Consider the following 20,439-nt stretch of genomic DNA (forward strand, 5'->3'; position numbering starts at 1 on the left):
GCAGGGCACGAAGCTTCACCCGACTGCACAAGGGCTCTCTCTCGGAGGGGCACCGGGGCTCTCGGAGGGGCACCGGGGCTCTCTCTCGGAGGGGCACCGGGGCTCTCGGAGGGGCACCGGGCCCGCCCGGCTCAGCGCGGTAGCTCGGCAGGAGGCTCCGGTCCGGGTTGCCCTGAGGCGAGTCCGGCTGCGGGCCAAGGGCAGCGCCGAACCTGCCGAGCCGGCCAGGCCGGGCCCCGGGGTGACCCCCGCCTTCTCACAACGCCTCTGGCAGGGAGGCGGGCTCTGGGCCGGCCCGCCGCCACTTACCGAGCCCCAGCACCGGGATGCTGTGGCCGCTGGCGACCGGCACTGTGGGGACACCGCCCGGACCGGGCTTGCCCGCCGCTGCCATAACCCAGCTGCGGCCCGGGACTACAACTCCCGGCGGCCCCTGCGCCCCACCGGCGCCGCGGGCAGCCGGGAGCCGGGCGAGAGGAGCCGGGAAACGGAGAGTTAGGAGCCAGGAAACGAGCGGCGGGGAGCCGGGAAACGAGCAGCCGAGAGCCGGGCTGTCCCCAGACCTGGGCCCGGGTCCCGGCGAGGGGTGGGGCGTGCGGCGCCCCGGCTGAGGCCGCTTGGTTTCCCTCGTGAGGCAGGTGTTGGCCGGGCGCTCCCCGAGCATGCTGTACCTGGTGGGGCTGGGCCTGGGCGATGCCGAGGACATCACGGTGAAGGGGCTGGAGGCCGTGCGGCGCTGCCGCAGGGTGTACCTGGAGGCCTACACGTCCGTGCTCACCGTGGGCAAGGAAGCGCTGGTAGGTCCGGCCACAGGGCCCGAGGCCTCTGGTGCCACCGGGCCGGGGCGTGCTGGGGCTGGTGGGTCCGTGGGAGAAATGAGCGGTGCCCGCTCTCGGGAGATTCATGTACGTGACCTTCACATACCGTGTTTTCTAGGAGAAACTGTTTCGCTAATTTGCAAGAAGACTACAGCAAAAATAAAATGTTCCTACAACTGTTGGCACTAGTTTTCATCTCAAAGCCTACCAGTATCTGTAAACCCTGAGATACTGGAGGACTTGGTTAGAAAGTGTCCAATCTGTTTAAAAACAACAACAAAAAACCCCCCACCCAAAAGTCATATCAGAAGAGTACATGTTTTGAAGCCCTGCACCTCTGTATCAGCCGGAGGTGTCATGGCATACCTGCTGGGAATAGCAATTTCATCATGTCACATTTCCACGGGGGCCAGGCTGCCTCACCATGCTGGGATTCCCAGAAGAGGCACAGTTCGGTCAGAGCTGGGCTGTTGGACAACGTGGAGATAAAGCTTTTGTTAGTAAACACACCTCGTGGAAGACAAGGGTAGTAAAAATGTGCAAATCGTAACTCTGAGGAGGTCACAGATGGTCACAGAAAGATGAAGTTTAATGCAGAAATAATACCAAAAAATGGCATAGCTGCCCACAGACCAGAGATCTTGCCTCTGAATAAGCTGATGCTGTCTGGGCCTTGGTGCTGTATGGCCATAATGTACCTGTATGCAGAGCTGCAGATACATAGAGCATGTGATACCTATAGCTTGTAATGAGCATTACATGGTTTCCATGTACCAGGTAGGCTAGAATATTTGGAGCATCTCTGGTTTATCTGCTGTATGAAGGTATGCTCTGTGGTTTATTTTCTGTAGGCTAAATTGTAGTCTGTCCATTCAAAACAAAATGTTCTTTGTGGTTGTTTGATAGTTGGAAAACTGCTAAATGGAAAGGATTACTTGGAGATTTTACTTTTCAAAATGAGCATTTGCTATCAGTAGAAAAATTAATGGATTCCTATCCATCTGAAAATAAAACACTGAATAATAGGAAAATGCTGACAGTTTTTGATGTGGTTGTTTTGGGTTTTCTTGTCATATATTTCTTACTGTTTTAAGTATTTTGCAAACCTTGAAATGCCAAAGATGAGATGAAAAGATCAATAAAAACAAAGTAAAAATGTTGTTTTACCTAAAACATCTAAGAGGGAATATAGGAGTTAATAACCAAGTGTTCATAGTGCAGCCTGGTTTACATATAAGTGACAAAGCTGAATAGTTTATTTACTAATCTGGTGGTCATTCTCTCCTAAGCAGCATGAAAAGTTAGAGGAAAATTCTCAAGGAGTAAAGAGCAGATCTTTACCTGCAGACATTTCCCAGAAATCCTTCTCTGTTGATGGCATTAAAATCAGGTCATAAAATTCAAATGACAAGACTTGCTTGTTTATTGGGATGGCCTAACACGTATATTAAGTTATTTGATGTTGACCATCCAAATTGGCCCCGAGTTTGGTGAAAGAACTGTTGGGATCAGTGACCTCCCAGTGAGTCTACATTTTACTGTTTATATATTCTCTACTTAGCATGCTTTGATTAGCATTGTGGAGCAGTCTCAAAGCATGCAAATAGATTCCCTTGGATGAAGCCAAACTGAAAGGTGTGTTCCTGGGGCTGCACCCAATCTGTTCTGGAGTCTGCATTTGCTCACAGTGTTGGACCCAAGCCAGGCTGGTGCAGTGGCAGCCCATGGAAGGGATCTGTGGTGTTAATGGAGTGCTCTGCCTTACAGCCCAGCTCCCCTTGTCCTGATGTGCATCTGGGCTGATGAAAACCAGTGGGGTGTCAAAATTTCCTACAGTTGGTTCAGTGCAGATCTCTGCATTACTCCAGGGTGACTGTCAGTGGTTCAGAATCACAAATGCAAGATTTGCTTACACATTGATTTGGTCCCCTCTCTGTTGAATCTGTGCAGGTTGCAGTCTGTTTCACAAGGAAAATAATATCCTGATTTTATACAGTTAGGAAAACCTACTCAAAAATGGACAGGAACTTCTATTTGGGGAAGGGCATGTAGCCTGGTAGCAGAGGTCCCATACCTCTTACTGTCACTATGGGATGGATTTTTTTATGGAAGCACCACTCTGCTTCTGTACAGGTATTACAGTTCTCTCGTCAATTCACTGTTCTGTGTGGGCAAAGAAGTCACAGAAGTCAGAGGAAAACCTTTCTAGATGATAACTGACTTCAATGGTTTTATCAATTTATTATTATTTGTAATACCACACAAATTTGCTGACTACTACTTTGAACAAAAACACCTTTTTTGGTCTTTGCCATGGAAAAAAACTTTATTCATGTAAAGAGCATGTAAAATGCATGGTGACACAACATGGCAGATGTTTTCAGTATGACCAGAAAACATGTTCTAGAACCAACTGAAGTTTCATTTACATGTGTGAAGTTGATTCTGGAAATAAAGGCGTTTAAAATGTACAAAGAAACCATGATTACTGAGCTGCTGAAGAAAAATTAAGGACAGGATCAAATACATGTTTACCTGTATACTTGGTAAAGTACTTCTGAAAGAGAACTCAAGATGAAGGACTAATATGAAGTCATTCCTTAGATGTGGTTAGCTAAAACGTACTAAGGAAAAATCTGAGAGAACAGGTTGTGGTGTAGCTAGTGTGGTATTTGTGCCTGGTTTGGTGCCAGTGTTGTAAGTAGCCCAGGAGCTAGGCTCAGCCTGGGAGAGGGGGTGCCTTACAGACCAAGTTAAATGAACTCTGCCTGGAGTGCACCCAGGTACCCTCAGTGCAGGTGGGACTGAGCTGCTTGAGGTGCAGCTGCTCAAGTGACACAGAAAGCATGGAACACCAAGTCAGTATCAGGATAAAGTCCACATTCACTAATTTTTGTCAGCTCAGGAGCTGCTCTGTGGAAAGCTCAGGTGTTCTTGCAAGCAGAGGTGAGGTTCTCCAAGACATGGGGCAGGCTGCTGGGGAGAATAACAAAGTTACTTATTCCAGTGTCCATTGGCTGTGTGCCTGAGTGAGCACCCAGAGACATACAAAAATGTTCCCAAGTGTCTTATTTTGATGTTTATTATTAATTTCAATTTCTAGGAAAAGTTTTATGGAAAAGAATTGATTTTGGCTGACCGAGAAATGGTGGAACAAGAAGCAGATAGCCTTTTAAAAGAAGCTGATGTTTGTGATGTCGCATTTCTTGTGGTTGGTGATCCTTTTGGGTAAGACAGTGCAACATTTTAATTATAGCTTCATCACTCTATTTTTCAATAGGAAGAAGCCAACTCTGTAACTGTAGTTATTTTTGAGGGAACTGATTTTCAGACCAGAAACACTTTTTATGTCTGTATATTCCTTACTGTATTAAAAATATACATATAGTTGTTTACACTTTGTCTTGCTTTGGAGTTTCCTTGCCCAGGTGTCCATTATAGATAGGAATGTGGACCCTCCAGGATGTATGAATCTTTCCTTCAGCAGATACTTATAATTTCATTCGTTATAATTTTATTTTCTGTGGTACCTTTTATAACAAATGCTTTGTCTCATGATTTGTCTGCTAACAGAAGAAATTCTGTGTTATCACATAAATAAGAAATGTGCTGTTTTGGAGGAATATTCTTTTAGTTGCTGTTTGCACTTATAAACTGCAGCTTTTATAGTCAGTTATTTTAGAATCAATACAGATTATTGATTGTATAATCTGCTTTAATATATGCTAGTTTTTAAAATCACTTATGTCATTATAAATGTCTTGTCCTGTTGGTTTATTAGGTCTTTTGTTTCCACTTTTATTCCTGCTGGAAAGTATAGGCTTTTTTCTATGACCAGAAGGATCTCCTTCTGTCTCTTTGGTCAGGCATCATCAATCTGTAATGTCAAGCCATGCAGAAGAGCTTTTCATCTCCAGCTGGTGATGCAAGATTTTTACCACAATGTTAAGGGGCACAAGAAAAATGAAATCTGAGAACCTTATTTGTGAGGGAAAAAATGAAGTTTATGAAAAAAGGAGCAATGTGCACATTTGTCAAAAGCTGATAATTTATGTAAATATAGGTTGAAGGCAATTGGCAAGAGAATGTTATATTAAACTAATTATGGGCAGATGACTCTGTATTTCAGAAATATTGATTACACTTGCAGTCCATGCTTACATTCAAACTAGGATTCATGCAGAGTGTAGAGCCATGTTACCTGTACCCTTGTGCTCTGAGCCAGTGACTGGTACAAATACACAAGATGAAAAAAACAAGCTACATGGATTGAAATGTAGCTGCTAGTTGTAAGCAGTATTATGATCTGCCTCAGTTATCATAAGTTTCAATGTCGAAATACTTCAGTTCTGGTTACCATACTACATTATTGTTAAAAACTACCATTTTTTTGAATGGGTTGCTTCTCTCTTTAAATGTTCTTAGCTCTTAGGAGTACAATGGAAAGTCCACCACTCTAGGCTGGTGTTAACATCCATATTATTACTACCCATAAAACTTAACCTCTGTGTCAGTGACAGAAAATACTGCTGTAGTTTCGGCTGTAGAGGGAGGGCTCCATGAAAGTTTTCCTGGTATTAGCTGAGTGCCCATAAGGGCACTTCTGCCTTTAGCTACAGTCATTATAACTGGGAGAAAAAAAATACTGTCTGGAGCAAATTTCAGTGAATAAAGCCAGCTGATGCCTTGGTTGGTATTAGCATAACCACAAAATCCTCCAGTGCTCCTTGTCCTTTGTATGTGCAGGGAATAACACAAGGCTGTGAAACCAGTCTCCTCTTCTCTTAGAGCAGACATTCTTAAATCCCCTTTGCTTCTGGAAGTGAGGAGCAATGTTTGTATAGTAACTAAAGTATTGGTTCAGATCACTTTACTGCCTTCTCCTACGTCTGGGAGCCTGTTTGTATAAGGGTGTCAGATTTCCCAAATTCACATTCCTCATCTTTTTTTCTTCTGCTGAAATTGATTTCTTTTTAAAAATATTGATCTTGACAGCTTTGCCAGCTGCTGCCACATTTGTGTTCCAGTCTGAAGCACTTGATTTGCTGACTAGGTGCAGGTCAGACACACAGCACTGAAGTTATCAGGCTAGAACCAGGGGAATTCTGTTAGGGTAACTGAACAAGGCCAGGGTGAAAGCAATTTTCCTAGTTCATTGTTCTGATGGCCATATGTTATTTCTTTCCTTCCTTCTTTGGAATGGCTACACAGAAGTGTGTGGTCTCATCTTGGGAATGAGATGTCAAAGGTCATTGATCAGGTCTGATAAATTTAGGCAAGGGCTAGGTGCCTTTTCATATTTCATATACATAGAAGCATACATACAAGCAAAATACATATGTAAACATTGTTGCAGTTCAAAGATTTGCTTAATCTGTATGTACTGACCATTTTAGAAAGGCTCTAATCTCAACTGCTTAACTGCAAACCCAGTAATTCTTGCAGCACTCAATCACTGCAATGTGTTTATTGAGCCTTAGACCTGGAGCTGAACTTAACTCTGTTTGAAACTAAAATATTCTTTCAGAATAAACTTTATCATTCAGATTTAGGCATTGGTAATTTGAGTAATCTGGATTAACTAATAGAAAAATTGATTAACTCTAAGGATGTTTTTTCTAAGTAAACATGCAGTTCACCTCTGTCTGTTAAGAGTTCATGTCTGAGCGTGGGGCTTTCCTGGCACACACGGGTGCAGATGGGAGAGGGCCTGGCTGTGCAGCCAGTAATGAAATCCTGGAGCCTGAAGTTTTGTGGAAGTTTGTGCCAAACAGAGTTGACCTTTACAGTTCAATGCATGTTCAACAGACACCTGCAGAAGACAAAGGATACATGGAACTTCCCTTTTCAAGTACTTGCCAAGGCTACTTTATAAAGTAACACTGTAACAGTGTTACAGTTCTAACGATGCCAGAAAGCTGCAAAGGGCTGTACCATTCTGAGGATGCCTGGCATGTCAGCTGGGGAAGATGACATGGAAGCCTTACTGGAGTTTTTATTTTCCTGTAACCACTAGGATATTGTTGCCATTTTTCCACCTCTGCATTGTCCTTGTTGTGAAGGATTTAATTTTATTCCAAAACAAAGTATACTCATAGTAACACTTGGTAACACCATGTTTGCAATGTTTAATTCTTTCCTTTTCTTACCACAGGGCCACAACACACAGTGATTTAGTGCTACGTGCAGTAAAATTGGGGATTCCTTACAAGGTCATTCACAATGCTTCAATAATGAATGCAGTGGGCTGCTGTGGTTTACAGGTAATATTTTTGTGTATGCATATATGTTGTTTCACAACTGCTAAGTTTAAAACTGGTGAGCTCTTCTACTGCTGTGGCAGTGCATGTTGCAATCCCAAATTTCAAGATCTGTAATAACTGTACACATAATCTTAGAATTTTTAACACTTCCTTTTAGCATGCCACATGTCAGCAAAAGCCCCTTTAATGAACTCATATGAAAATGGATAGTAACACTTCTGTTCTTTTCTGCTTTCTAACTTCCTTCTGCCCCAGGAGCCTTTGGTATTTAAAGTTATTTTACAGATGAAGCTTTGCTCATGTTGGCTTCCTTCTACTACTGATGGTAAAATCAGGTAATACCTGATAAGTTTATTCTTAAATAAGGTTGTTATCCTGTAGACAACTATGCTGATCTTGTCATATAAGAAATATGTGCACAAGCCTGCATATATGTCCAACTCAGATCAAAATTCCAAAGTCTTGAATATGATCCACTCTTTCTCTTAAAAATTTGATCTGTCTCCACTTTCTGCCAATCTGATGAGGGAGGAGGGATTTGCTTAGCCAAGGACTAGTAAAACAAATGACAGTTTTTGTGTCATACACATGTATAGGTCCATTATTACTTTTACTTCATTAAAGATATTGTGGCAGTGTATAAATCATAACTAATCACATATACATTAGATGAAGCTTCCTCCTCTTGTTTTCATTCATCACTTTAACATAGAACCTGCCCTCTCAAGGTTCAGAATGGTTCCCTGTGTATGGGACCCTGAAACCAAGTTCCCACTTTATAAAAGCCAAAAGCAAGCATAGGAGTGTAAGTGTAATACAGACAAGGTGGGGGTTTGAACAATAACTTTCCAACACTGAAGGAGGAATTCCTTCCTAGCAGTACACAAAAGAACACAATTTATTTTAATTTCAGCAAACACTTGGTACATTCAAATTACTCCAATACTCCAAACTCCATTCAATATAATGCTGGCCAACAGCAGAAAATCTGTTGCAATGAGTTTGGGTATAATCTGTGGTTTTCATTAGAAATCTGAGCACCCTGTCTGACCTGGCTCAAAACCAATGCAGTGACACCTGTCCCATTACCTAATGCTAAAGGGAATGCTGCACAGCATTCACACTCTTTATAATTCTCTTGTGAGCACATTCTTACTAATACCTGCCTATTGCTGCAAGACTTGGGCAAAATTACCTTTTAGAAAGGAAATAGGCTTCTTGGTGTCTGAACCTACCCAGCAGACAAATAGCAGCTGTCGCATGACTGCATTTACCAGGGTGGGTAAAACAAGAGTTGTGGCTGGGGCTCACCCTTCCCCTTTTGGTTTGATGGTCATGCAAAGTTTGCTTCTGCTGTCAGGTTGTTGACAACTAGTTTCTACTACTTGCTCTCTTTTTTACTGTTCTCTTACATTCATTAGGAAGGAAGATGCAAGGCCCAAAGAGATTTTTAAGTTTTCTGAAAGTTTGCTTCCCCCACAGTTCAGGCATAGGAAGGAGCAGTATGAAGCTTTTAGGTTAATTGAAAAAAAGCCAGAAACCTAATGTGAGTAGACTATAAACAGTCCCTAAGGTTATTCACATATGCAGAGTTTTGGTGATTAGATTGCTATTTCCTTATCCCTTGCTGAAGGGAGCAGACCATAAAGGAAATGTGATGTTATTCACTCTGGCATTAGTCCCCTTTTCCATTCTGGCTTGGGAGGGGCTGCCTTCTCCTAAGTCCACATTCCTGTTGTCGTATAAGGCATTTTAGGAAATATTGATTGCATTACCCGGCTGAATATAACCAGTTGTACATTTAAGTCTTGATTGCTCCTTACTGGCATAAACAGCAAGTGAGGTGTATCTTACAAAAAAGCAGCCTTTGATTAACTAGAGTTGTGTTGAAAATTTATAATTTCTTTCAAAGCCTTTACATTCCATGGCTGTCTCCTGCCATCAATTTAATTTTGTAGTTTTTTAATTGTGTCTCCAATTGTAAAGTTCCTGTCAGTGGGAGGGATTCCTCTTTTGCTTCACCACAGAAAAGGCTTTGCTTTTTGTCTTGTTTTAATCTGATTGTGATACAAACCCTCTCTCTTTCTCAGTAGAGAAAAACAGGAAACACCTTTATACGCCGTTCAGAGAGCCATGTGCGTAGCGAGCTGTAACTGCTGATTAGGCGGTCAGTGAAATGCAGCCACAGCACAGTCTGGTCACAAAAGAACATCTTTGGTCATCAGAGCAATGTTTCTGTGCAGCCAACAACATTCTGGTACTGTGCAATTTTCCTGTACAGTGATTTAGTGAAGTTGGTACAGCATCAGTGATGGTTTGTTACCTTCATTCCATAGTTGTAGTTCTTGCCAAATAATAAAGAGGGGTGCATATCTATTTTCAAATACTTTTTTTCTATCTCATCATTTAACAGAATTAGTGAAACTGTTTTGGAATACTGAAAAAAGGAGTGGGGTTTTAATTTTGAAAATTAAACTTCTTGGAAGCTCTCACAGTCTGATAAACTGTGCTGTTATAGTATAACTTAGCAAAGTGGTAGTCTGACTGTGCATAAGGCTCTGTGGTTTGCTGTGCCTCTCTCTTTTACACTGTTTTTGCTGTGCTTCACTGTAACAGATTTTTTTCTTTCCAAGGCTGTAGAAGCTGATTTCCCTTAAAAACAAAAGAATACAGTTATGGGAGAGAAGCCAAGAAACGTGCTCCTATGTCAGTGCCTCTTAGCATGTTTTCTGCAGGTTCACCTCCCTTGTCTGGAGTCTGCCACATGGGTGTGTTTGTCACTCTGACTCCTCTTGTAGTGGGGAGCAAGTGCCAGTGAGAACAGTCAGGCACTTTGGTATCTGCAGACACTGCCAGGGAAGCACAGGCTGTACCTGTGCCCACTCTGAGTTTTTCAGAATAGGGCTGATTGCTAAGGCTTTTAGCCCTAGAATAAAGAGGCAGGAAAATGAGGATCTCTAATTTGCATATTTCTCCTTCATTTCTAATATGCATGACATCTGGGTTGGTTTGGGAAGGTCACTGGCCAGAGTGGTGTTCTCAGGACAGAATTCTCTCTGACCCACTGCTGGTAATGTGTCCTTGAGGTAGAACTGCTGCTGGTCAAACACATCTGGAAGATTCTGCATCATGCTGACCTGTGGTGCATGTGAAGGAATGATGCAACTTGAAAAGGCTTGAGATCACGGCACTAACATAAAGAAAGAGGACTGAGAAGTGAAGCGCAAAGCTGGAGGCAAGTCACAGGATGAGAGAAAAGGCTAAAATGAGACGCTCATTTCTGAATGGTGTTGCTCGTTTTGAAAGCATTTGATTGGGTAGCTAGGGAAAAAACATGAAACACCAAAGAGCTGCCTTTCTTTTGAGATGTACCCACTTTCCAGCTGAATACCTTCAGAACAAACATCTGCATGTGCCCTTGTTTCTTTCAGTGATGCATCTTGGGTTTTATGTTTGCAGTCCACTTAATTCTTGTAAGAAAATTACAGTTATAAAATAGAAAATAGCCTTTTTGCTAGCAGCTGGTCTCTTAAATGCAAAAGCAATGCTTACTGTGTTATTTTTGAGGTTTTGCTGAACAGGTGAGTACATTTCCAGTGTCAAGTACTTAAAGATAAAGAAGCTGAAGGATGCTATCTTTAATTACTGTGCTCATAGTCAAATAGAAACCCTGTAGTAGCTGCAGTAGTGGAGCCTCTGAGTCCCACCCTCTCTGTGTGCCCTGATCTTCAAAAACACTCTGCTCTAATAGGAGGGACTGTACACAAAATTACTGACTGTTAAACTGTTTTCTATCACTGTTTTTTCAGTTACTAACAGTTTCTGAGCCTTTAAGAAGTTGGCATTCGTTTCTCAAGCCAATTAAAGGTTAAATCAGTGCTAGTCACACTATTTCATTACTCACAATTGCTGTCCAACTTAGTGCTATTTGTCACCAGCAAACATGACCCAGAAACATCTATTTAATCAGGTTTGGGGTTTTTTTCTTTTAGATATCTTTATTTCATATTAGTAACCCAAGTCACCTTCAGGGCAGGAAGGAAACATTGCTTGATAGTGACAGAAAGAATCTTAGAAGGTTTTTAAAAATAAGATGGCGTTACCTTGGAGGGCAAATCCTCTCCTATGCAAGTTTGCTTTCTCAGTATTTTGATAGCTGAATTTTGTTCTGCTTGTGGAGTGGCTATTTCCTAAGCAGATCCAAGAGGCAGCCAAAGCAAAATGTGCTTGTCCCTTCAACTGATTTTATGTGATTTGTCTCAGCTGCCTTCTGAAGACTGCAATTATATGGAGTGGGTTTCCCTCAGCCAAATGTGTTTTCTTCCCAGTTCCTTTCTCTCTGGCATGTACTAAGGGCACTGGAGGTTTTTGGGACAGCTAGGGCGATCTCTCAGCTTGCAGTACAAAAAGGAGTCAAAACCACATCTAGATGAATGGTAAAACTTTTCAGTTTCATGTGAAGGCTCTCATGAGAGGCATTTGAAGTTGCTAAAGGTCTGTGATACTAAATAAGGTAGTGTAAAGGGCTAGAGCTAGGCTTGTGGTTGTTTCATATGACCAATTCCAAGCAAAAACAAAGATTGAGTGATTCTGCTACCTCTTTGTTGACAATCACGCAACTTCTTAAGCTGCTCTCAAGCAACAATATAAAATACAAAGAGCAGCAGGAGCCCTATAATTTGATGTATGTGATCTGGAGGGTTGTTAACAGGTTAGGGAGAATAAAGGGAAAAACCTGACTCAGGTTCCTTATCTTTGAGGATGAACATTGCATAGCATCACATCAGAATCCTTATGACAAAGACAAAGAAAATATCTCTTAGCTTTTCTGGGTATGCTCATTGGGATCTATCAGGAAGTAACCTGGGATAATGCAAGGTGCTCTGCAGTCTCTAAATGCACTATTCCAAGAGAAATAGTCTTAGGAGAAAAAGCCTCTTAGTTCCTACAAGCGGGTTGTGATTAGGCTGAGAAGAGTCTGAATTTCCATAATTCACATAATTCCTGTGCTGTGAGAACTATCTGCAGTGTGACCTGGGACCAGAACATGGCTTTGGAGCATTTCAGACCTATGAGGTCTCAGGTATTTGGTTGTGTATGATGGCAGGTATGAAGAATGTAGTAACTCCTTTTTTTGGGAAGAACCAGACCTGACTAGTTCTGAAGCTATTTGAAATGTTAGGAAAGGAGATAGGTTCATAAGTGAAAAATTGCTGTGTCACCATTGAAGCTGATACAGCAATAATTCTGGGAAAGATGCTGTAAAAATAGATGTCTGTGTTTTGAAATGTTTACTTCTTGGTTTCTCTGCAGCTGTTGGCCAACTGACCTTTAATATTATTTTGCATCTTCTCTCCTGCTTGCTTTAGTACTGTCTAGAGGGCATGGTGGATCTTCCTTTTTTAATTTCCCTATTTAGTCTCAGCTTGTTCCGTCTTTTATGCCCTAAATTTTTGTGGTGATTGACCACACCATGATTTCAAGTGAGGACAATTGATAGGACAGTTTCTGGTATCTGATATCAGACTGGTCTTTAACAAAGTGGCTCAGCAGTTTCATTGAAATTCCACTTGCATGAAGACTTTCCAAGGTGAGATTGTGGTACTTTCTCTCACAGTTCATTCTGGCCTCTCAATTTGCAATCAATTCTGCTTGTATAAACAAGAAGTAAAATAAGAAATAGCATTAATAGGTTAAAATACTAACAGAAAACAAGCACCAAAAGTTGTCAATCATTCTTTCATATCATGTGTGTAAATGAAATAGGAAGTTATATCTTGTTCTGAGGTGATGTAACTGTGAGTTGAAGAACAGCTTTCTGCCATATTTTGTGAGGCAGAAAACTCTAGCAGCAGGGCATTGCCTCAGAGTGGAGTGCTGGCTTCCTTTGCTGACCTGAGCTATTGCATTGCAAAATTTGAGTGCACAGAGTTTTGCTTAAGCCAGTCACTACTTGGGAGGGTGCGGAGAAAGGGGTATTTCCAAAGACTGAGGTCTTTCAAAAGGACCTTTTGAAACTTTTCTGTGATGTTTTTGAGCATTGAGGAGAAGGTAAGAAGTTTGGTTTCCAAGCTGAAAACATGAAATATCTGTCCAACCATTTCACTGTGCCCCTTTGAAATTCTGGCACTTTTGTGCCTGAGCAGAATGTAGGCACATTAACAAATCTGCTCACAGTGCAAGTGTGATGCCTGAGATGATGGGGCTTTTACAGAGCACACATTGCCCACTCCTAAACCCCTCATGCTTCATGTAGAGTGCAGCACACACAAGTTGGCTGTGAAATTTCATTTGCTGCTGCCTCTCTTAAGAGCTGTGCCAGCCACTGTGCAGCCAATCCGTGATCTCTGCAAATACACACAGCTCATCATCTTACTGAACTCCTGAACAGTCTCAAAGCATGGCAGTAATCCTTAGTTGTGTGGTAACACTCCTTGGTTAACAAACATGTCAGGCAGCTCTATTTCAGTGAGAAGGATGATTCCTGGAATTTTGGGACCCTCTGCAGCCTTTTTGGTTGGTAGAAAGAATGGATTTTAATTTCAGTAGGTTTTGTCTTTAGTGGACCTGCTGTCTTCTGTAACTCCTGAATCCTTAGGATAGTAGTGCAATTTTTGGCTTTTACTGGTTTCTCTGCTGCAAGGCTTTTCTTGAAAGTCAGATACTTCATTCACAAGTTCAAAAGGTGGAAATTAGAGCACAGTAGAGGAAATTAAATTAGGAACAAATTGAATTCTGCATGAGGTACAGGGAGAACGTTTAAAGTGTATGTCCTGATACAGTTATGTCCTTCTTAATGCAGGCTTGCCCTGGTGAAGAGCAGTTCCTATGTTTGCTTAAATGTCACACATCTGCAGAGATCAAATACTGGATGAGAAAAAAATATTGGTTTGTGTCTGTAGAACTGTTTGTAAGGTAATTGGTTATAAGTATTCAAGCACAATAGAGGTATCCCACTTACTACTTCAGTTCTTCAACATTCAGATTGATGGTGTACCAGGGACTTTCCAAAGTAGTATTCTTCCCTCTGTAATTTCAAGTAAGAATATGTGCACATTAATCCTAGGATATCTGTTCTTCACAAGTTTAGTTAGTAGAGGGGTATAAACTGCAAAAGCATCTCCAGGAGGTTAATAAAATATGTCCTACTCTATCTTATTGGTGTAGAAACTACTTCTGTGCTTTCCAGGTGCTGAGAAAACAGGTGTATTTTTTGAGACTAAGTACAGTTTTCTGTAGTATCAATTGTTCATGAAGGTGTTCTGAAGGTATTTTTACAGAATAGACAGGCAATTTCTGACAAAAATGTTTCTCTTTTTTGACAGCCAGGCTTCAGTATTAGTGCAAAACCCTGTAAACAAAGGACAGATTAGTGAATGATTGGCAGGGAAAAGGATAACTTGCTTAACTTCTTGTTGGCAAAGAGGATGGAGAATCTTTGTAATGACTAATGGAAAAGAGAATGATAACAATCAGAATCAGCAATGTATGGTATAAATTTGAATGTCCAACTCATTCTTAACATGTGGCAGAGTGGTTTGGGAGTTCTGATTCCCAACAAAATACCTCACAGATATTAACATTTTTCCCATTTCTGCATATCCTTTCCTTTCCTAAAGCACAGAGGTGGAAGTTTTTTCCCTTGGTTTATCAAAATGCCAAAGGGCCAAGGTAAGAAAGATTTAAGGTCAATTGAGGCCCCTTTCTGTCCTGAACAAGAACTGCTGCTTTGGGGAAGTGGCTGCAGTGGTTTCAGGTGCTGATGGGGAGCTCTTCGGTTGGTATCAGACATTGCAGCACTTCTGGAAGTTTGCAGGAATGCTACCAGGGAGATTAAAGGTATCTTGCTCCCAGATGCTCTAACAGTGACATGGAGAAGGAGAAACTTCTTGTTCTAATAGTTTTTCTACAGATTTGGTACAAAATGGGAATGAGTTCTAGGCAGCCACATGAAAAATAGGCAAAGCATAGTTTGATTTTCCTTTTCATTTTCTAGAACACAGCCTTGAAATAGCTAGCATCAGAAAAGTTACAACAGGAGCAACTTATTTGGTTCAACCTGTATTTACTTTACTGGAAGAACCTTTAGGTTGTGAAATGTACCCGGTATGTTCTTGTCCTTGTGCTAGAATGAAATACTTAAAAGAGGAAATGTTTTCAGTTATCTTGCAGGAATCTTTGAATAAATTTTATCAACATGAATGGGTAAAATTTGAGCTTTTGAAAATAAACATGTTTCTGCTGTGATTCAAGTTCTGCTCTACCAGCATCAAGGAGTTAAAGCCACAGGCTAATGCCACAGCAACAGAAGTATGTATAGGGGAATCCCCACATGGCACAGAGCTGCCAGAGCTGCTTCTATACAGGGTCCTCTGCCAAAGCACACACAGTGCCTTTGTCTCCTTTCATGGGCTTGGAAAAGCAGCTTTTCCTTCCAGGAGTACAGAGAAAGTGAGAAGGGTAGTTCATGTAGCTGTTGTTTCTCTGGTGGGCTTGAGCAGACAGAATATTGGCAAGCTGTAAAATCCATCTGGGGTGGCCCCAGTCCAGAGCTAAATAGACCAAAACTGATGCTTGGTATTCCCCTATTTCAGGACAAAAACTACTTCCAAGCGAGGTACTGCCTTAAGTTACATATGACTTTCCCTTTTGCATCACCAGAGATAATTGGCAAGACTATGGCTTCAAATGTCTTCAGCAAGATGAGGGACTTACAGTAATAAATGTGTTAAGGCTGAGAATAGAATCAGTGAGTATGCTTGACATAGAATCTGCTAGCAATATTCTTTCCATATGTGCATGAACAATGTTGTACCTCTCTGCTTCCTGCACAATCTGTATTCAGATCTTCATATCCACTATCTCCTTAGACTCTAACTTCTTTTGCCTGTTAGAGCTTCCATCTGCAGCAAAATGCCATCCAAATCAGTAGAATCAAAACATTAAATTACAGCATTATTCCAAGCTGTCTAACCTTAACCAAAGTAAGAAATAAAAAAACTTTTAGCCAAAGTAAGAAGTAACAAATAATAATTTTGGTGCTAATCTTACAAAGTTTTTGCCTTTAAAAGGACTTTAGAGTTGAGTAACAATAGAAAGTAGAAATTGAAAGTTACTAATTATGCATTGGAAAGGTGAAAGCAGTAAAAACTTCACAGGTAGTTCATTACTTGGCCTTTAACATTACTGAATGCTCTTATTGTTTCTTATTGCTCATGTGTGTTACTGCATTTGCTCTGTTTTACAGTTGTACAATTTTGGAGAAACTGTTTCCATTGTATTCTGGACAGACACATGGAAGCCAGAGAGCTTCTTTGACAAGATTGAGAAGAACAGGCAGAATGGAATGCATACCCTGTGCTTACTTGGTGAGCAGCAGCCACTCTCCTGCCTTTTAGTTTATGTATTGAGTGTTTACCCAACTGACTAGATCACCAGATAAGCAAATGTGGCATTAAAAAGGTTAGTGCTGATAAACTTTTGATCTGAAAGTGACTTCATGGATGTAGAAGCAATTTGGTAAACTGGGCATTTACAATCTTTCAGTTTTGCATTTTAATCCCTTTCATCTGGGTCACTTTGGTTTAGAAGTTGATTATGTAACAAGGAATACTTATTTGAGGTTAAAAATGTATCCAGCTTTCTGTATGGTGGGGGGAGAAGGGTGTTTGAGTACAGGTAACATTTGGATTCCTCTTGGAAAGATTATGGTCAATTTGTTTCATAAAATTGGCAGCTCTGCAGAGTCTTACCTACCTGACCCCTTCTCTATTTCAGTTTTGCCCAAATCCATTTCTTTTCCCATAAGAGAAGCTTGTTCTAAATTGTGATTGGGACAGGAAGGAAGTGCTAATGAAAGTCAGGTTCCTGCATGGCAGTGATGTAACCACTGTCGAGCAGTCTGACTGCTTTACATTCTGTGACATAAAGTGCTCATAATTTAAGAGTAGTCCCAATGAACTGGTGTGTGCTCAAATGTGCTAGTATTTAACTATCTTATGGTAAATATGCCTACTTGTATATTTACCAGGATTTTTATGTGGCTGTGCTGCTCTGAAATCTGTGAAATTTGCCCTATTGTTGGGTAAAATCACATGCATAAAGTCACAGGGTTTGAGATTAATTAACAGATGAAACAGTACAGTGTGATCCATATTCTAATAGCAAAATATAATAATATTATAATATTAATAATAGCTAAAATGTTATTAAAGCTTCACCTACATAGAAAACTAAGTGGGAAGCTTGTAGGAAAGCTGTGTTTTAATGTGTTTTGTTCTACAGATATTAAAGTGAAGGAGCAGTCTCTGGAGAATCTCATGAAGTGAGTAACCATTTTGAAAATACATAGAAAGACAGTGCCCCTACAAAGGTATTTTTGTACAAGGAACACAGGTTCTTTGCCCATAATCTAATACTGAACTTACCTGCCTTCTTCTCTCGTGCTTCTTGGTGGCCAGTGTCTTTTGTTTCTTCCAAGGAGTGAAACTCTTTTGTTCCTTGCAATAGGGCCTGGCTTTATTTACAATAAGTGAATGGAGTTGCAGCAGAACATGATCTTTTTTGTAACTGTTCCTGTGAGAAGGACTAAGTCAGAAAGGGATAGGCTTTCCTCTTGGTGAATGAAGTGTTATTTCTCTACTGTTCTGCCACCTCCTGAAACAGATTAACATCTGAAACAGTGTTCTAATTTTATTCTTGGTACACTGGCTGGAACAGTGCAAAGTGCAGAATACATAACACCCTTCTTAAAGAGTTAAATAAGCAATATACAGAAAATGCTCTTATGCTCATTTAACTGTAGTCAAAAAGCTTTTGCCACATCTTACTCATCTCTGCAATCTGTATGTTTTCACAGGGGTGAATATAAATGGCTCCTCTATACACATGCTGTAACTGCTCTAAATTAACAATTGTGGAGTCTCACAGTATCATTGAGGTTTGTTTATTCTGGAGTTTCAAAATAAAATCTGTTTGACTGAATCCACAGTTGGCAAAGAAAGCAGCATTTCATTTAAGGATATATTTCTAGTCTGTAATCATCTGTCTACAGGGCATTTAACAGAAAAACAGTTGTATGCCCTTGGATTTAAGTCTAATGCATCCTTCAAGAGTAACTGCAAAACCTGCATCTTGCTTCTAGAGTTGAATTTGTTTTTAGGATCTAAATGATCTGGCAGCTGGAGCCCAGCTGTTTCACAGGTGTGGTGAGAGCACAACAGATTTCTGTATTCTTTAAAAATTCTGCTCTTGTCTGTAAGACCCGGCCTGAGCCTGGGCCTGTTTAAGTTCAACCTGCTGGTCTAGAGGTCTTTTGAAATAAGCTGTAAAATTGCTGGGGATAACAAAATGGGTTATATGTAAAACAGAACAAAATGGGTTATATGTTAAATTTCTCTGCTTTTCCTTCCCTGCAGAGGAAGAAAGATTTATGAGCCACCACGTTACATGAGTGTGAATCAAGCTGCAGAACAGCTTCTTGCCATTATTCAAAACAGGAGGCTCCAAGGAGAAAAACCAGGTATCATTGGACTGCTTCTGTCTGCTACCACCCCTCTCCAGTCACACCTCTTGATGAGCCTCTGAACTCCACTCCCCTCCCCTGACTCCCAGAATTCTGCTCTGCAGTGGATTTGGGCTGCCCCAAATCCCAGTCACGAGATGGATTTAGCCAAGCTTGAGCCCAGCACAGTTCAGTGAGCAGCAGTGAAGCTGCACTGCTGGCTCCTGGAGCTACAGTCAAAGCCTCAGTCTGGAAACCCTGCACTGTTTCTATCCATGTGGAACTGTGAGCTCTTTGAGCCATTAGAGTTGCAGGAGGCAAAAGGATTCTGAGCATTTTAGATCAGTCAAGCTTTAAAAAAATCTCAGCTCTGTTTTACTTAGACTGGTCACACTCTGCTCTGTGTGAACACCAGCAGGAATCTAGGTTAACCCAAAGATGCAGAACTGTGATTTTCACCTTGAATTCTTAACACTGGTCAGGAACAAACTGTGAAATGTTTATTGAGACCAAGGGTAAAAGCACAGCAGCTCATAAAGATGATGCAATTGTGTCACAGATTTTTTTTCTTACAAATTCATCTAGGTCTACTCATTTAAGAAGTTTATTCCTTCAGTACTGTTAAAATGAAAATCCCTTAATTTTATCCTTTACATAGAATGAATCAGAAGCAGCAGGTCCCTCAAAGTGAACACAATTCCTGAATTAATTCTTCCTTATCAACATCCTTAAGTTTTATTTTCTTTGAATAGCAAGTTTCTTTCTAGGCCACTCCAATATTTTAATAATTGGAGGTTTAAAAAAGCAGTATAAAGGTTTAAGCATTTTGAGTATTTTTTCCCTTATGATAGGACCATTAGTCAATAAATTAAACATTTCATCTTCTTTCTTACAGAAATTACTGAAAACACAATTTGTGTTGGCCTTGCTCGCGTTGGTGCTCTAGATGAGAAGATTGCTTCAGGCACTCTACAGCAGATGTCCACTGTGGAACTGGGTGCTCCACTTCATTCCTTAATTGTTACAGGCACTATGCATCCTCTGGAATTGGAAATGCTTAAACTATTCTCTGTAGATAGCTCCAGTTTTGAAAATAATGCATGTCAAAGGACTGCTTAAATAAAAATGAGGCATTTACATTTTCATTCCATCTGTAATTGCATAACAGCATAAAGATATTGCTGTGACTATTTAAGACTTGTCTAACTGTAGTTAGACTCAGAGGGCAATGCTGCAGGAACATGGACCTGCTTTTACCTGAGGCTGCAAACTGCACCTGCTGGTATCAGCTCCTACCCTGCAGACACCTCCAGAAACCTTTGCTTCAGATCACTGACATCCACTCCAGTCTTGGGCTGCTGACTAGGATGAGAAGAGTACCAGGTATCTCTGTGGCATCACTTGTTGTAGTGCATTAACCAAACGTACTGCATACATTGTTTAAAGTGCATTAGATGTTAAATTTTGCCTTTCAACTTTGCAGAAACTTAGGAGTTCTCTTACCAATAGAAAACATTAGCGTGCAAAACCTGTTAGGTCTGTGTTCATCTTTGCCTTGGGAGAGTGAATACAGGCAGGTGAGAATGCTCTAAACTAAAGAAAACCAAGAACTTTCCCTGTGGACAGCTGGTGAAAGAGGGGGAGAAGCTGCACAGAATTTCATGGTTCAGAAGCTGCAACTAAAAATAGAACTGGATTTCTTCATATGTTAATGCTAGCATTTATGAAGGGCTAGACTCAACTGCAGCAACCACAATTAACTTCAAGCCAAGTCTCAGCAAACAGACTGCAAGAGTTCTCTTTAAAATCAGCTTGTAGATGATGGTGGTTGCTATTTCAACTATTCTTCACAATA

The 20,439-nt window shown here is 41.0% G+C and overlaps 2 protein-coding genes across 2 annotated transcripts in view; one reads left to right on the forward strand and one right to left on the reverse strand.

Moving 5' to 3' along the window:
• Window positions 1–438, reverse strand: part of LOC139594275 (uncharacterized oxidoreductase YtbE-like) — a 45,861-nt gene extending 45,423 nt beyond the window's left edge. The window contains exon 1 of the mRNA XM_071436139.1: window positions 310–438. The gene's annotated coding sequence lies outside the window, so the exon portion shown is untranslated. The remainder of the gene's footprint in view (window positions 1–309) is intronic.
• On the forward strand, window positions 327–20,112 carry DPH5 (diphthamide biosynthesis 5). Its single transcript, XM_071436127.1, is given in 9 exon segments — window positions 327–538; window positions 540–616; window positions 619–797; window positions 3,922–4,046; window positions 6,973–7,081; window positions 16,329–16,449; window positions 17,366–17,405; window positions 18,499–18,602; window positions 19,480–20,112. Coding segments are annotated over 9 exon segments (1,191 nt in total). The 3' UTR covers window positions 19,704–20,112.
• The last annotated feature ends 327 nt before the right edge of the window (window positions 20,113–20,439 follow it).

This window comes from Agelaius tricolor, unplaced genomic scaffold (genome assembly GCF_023055355.1).
Source record: "Agelaius tricolor isolate 1412-34295 unplaced genomic scaffold, bAgeTri1.0.p SCAF_11, whole genome shotgun sequence".
In the NCBI taxonomy this organism is placed as follows: Eukaryota; Metazoa; Chordata; class Aves; order Passeriformes; family Icteridae; genus Agelaius; species Agelaius tricolor.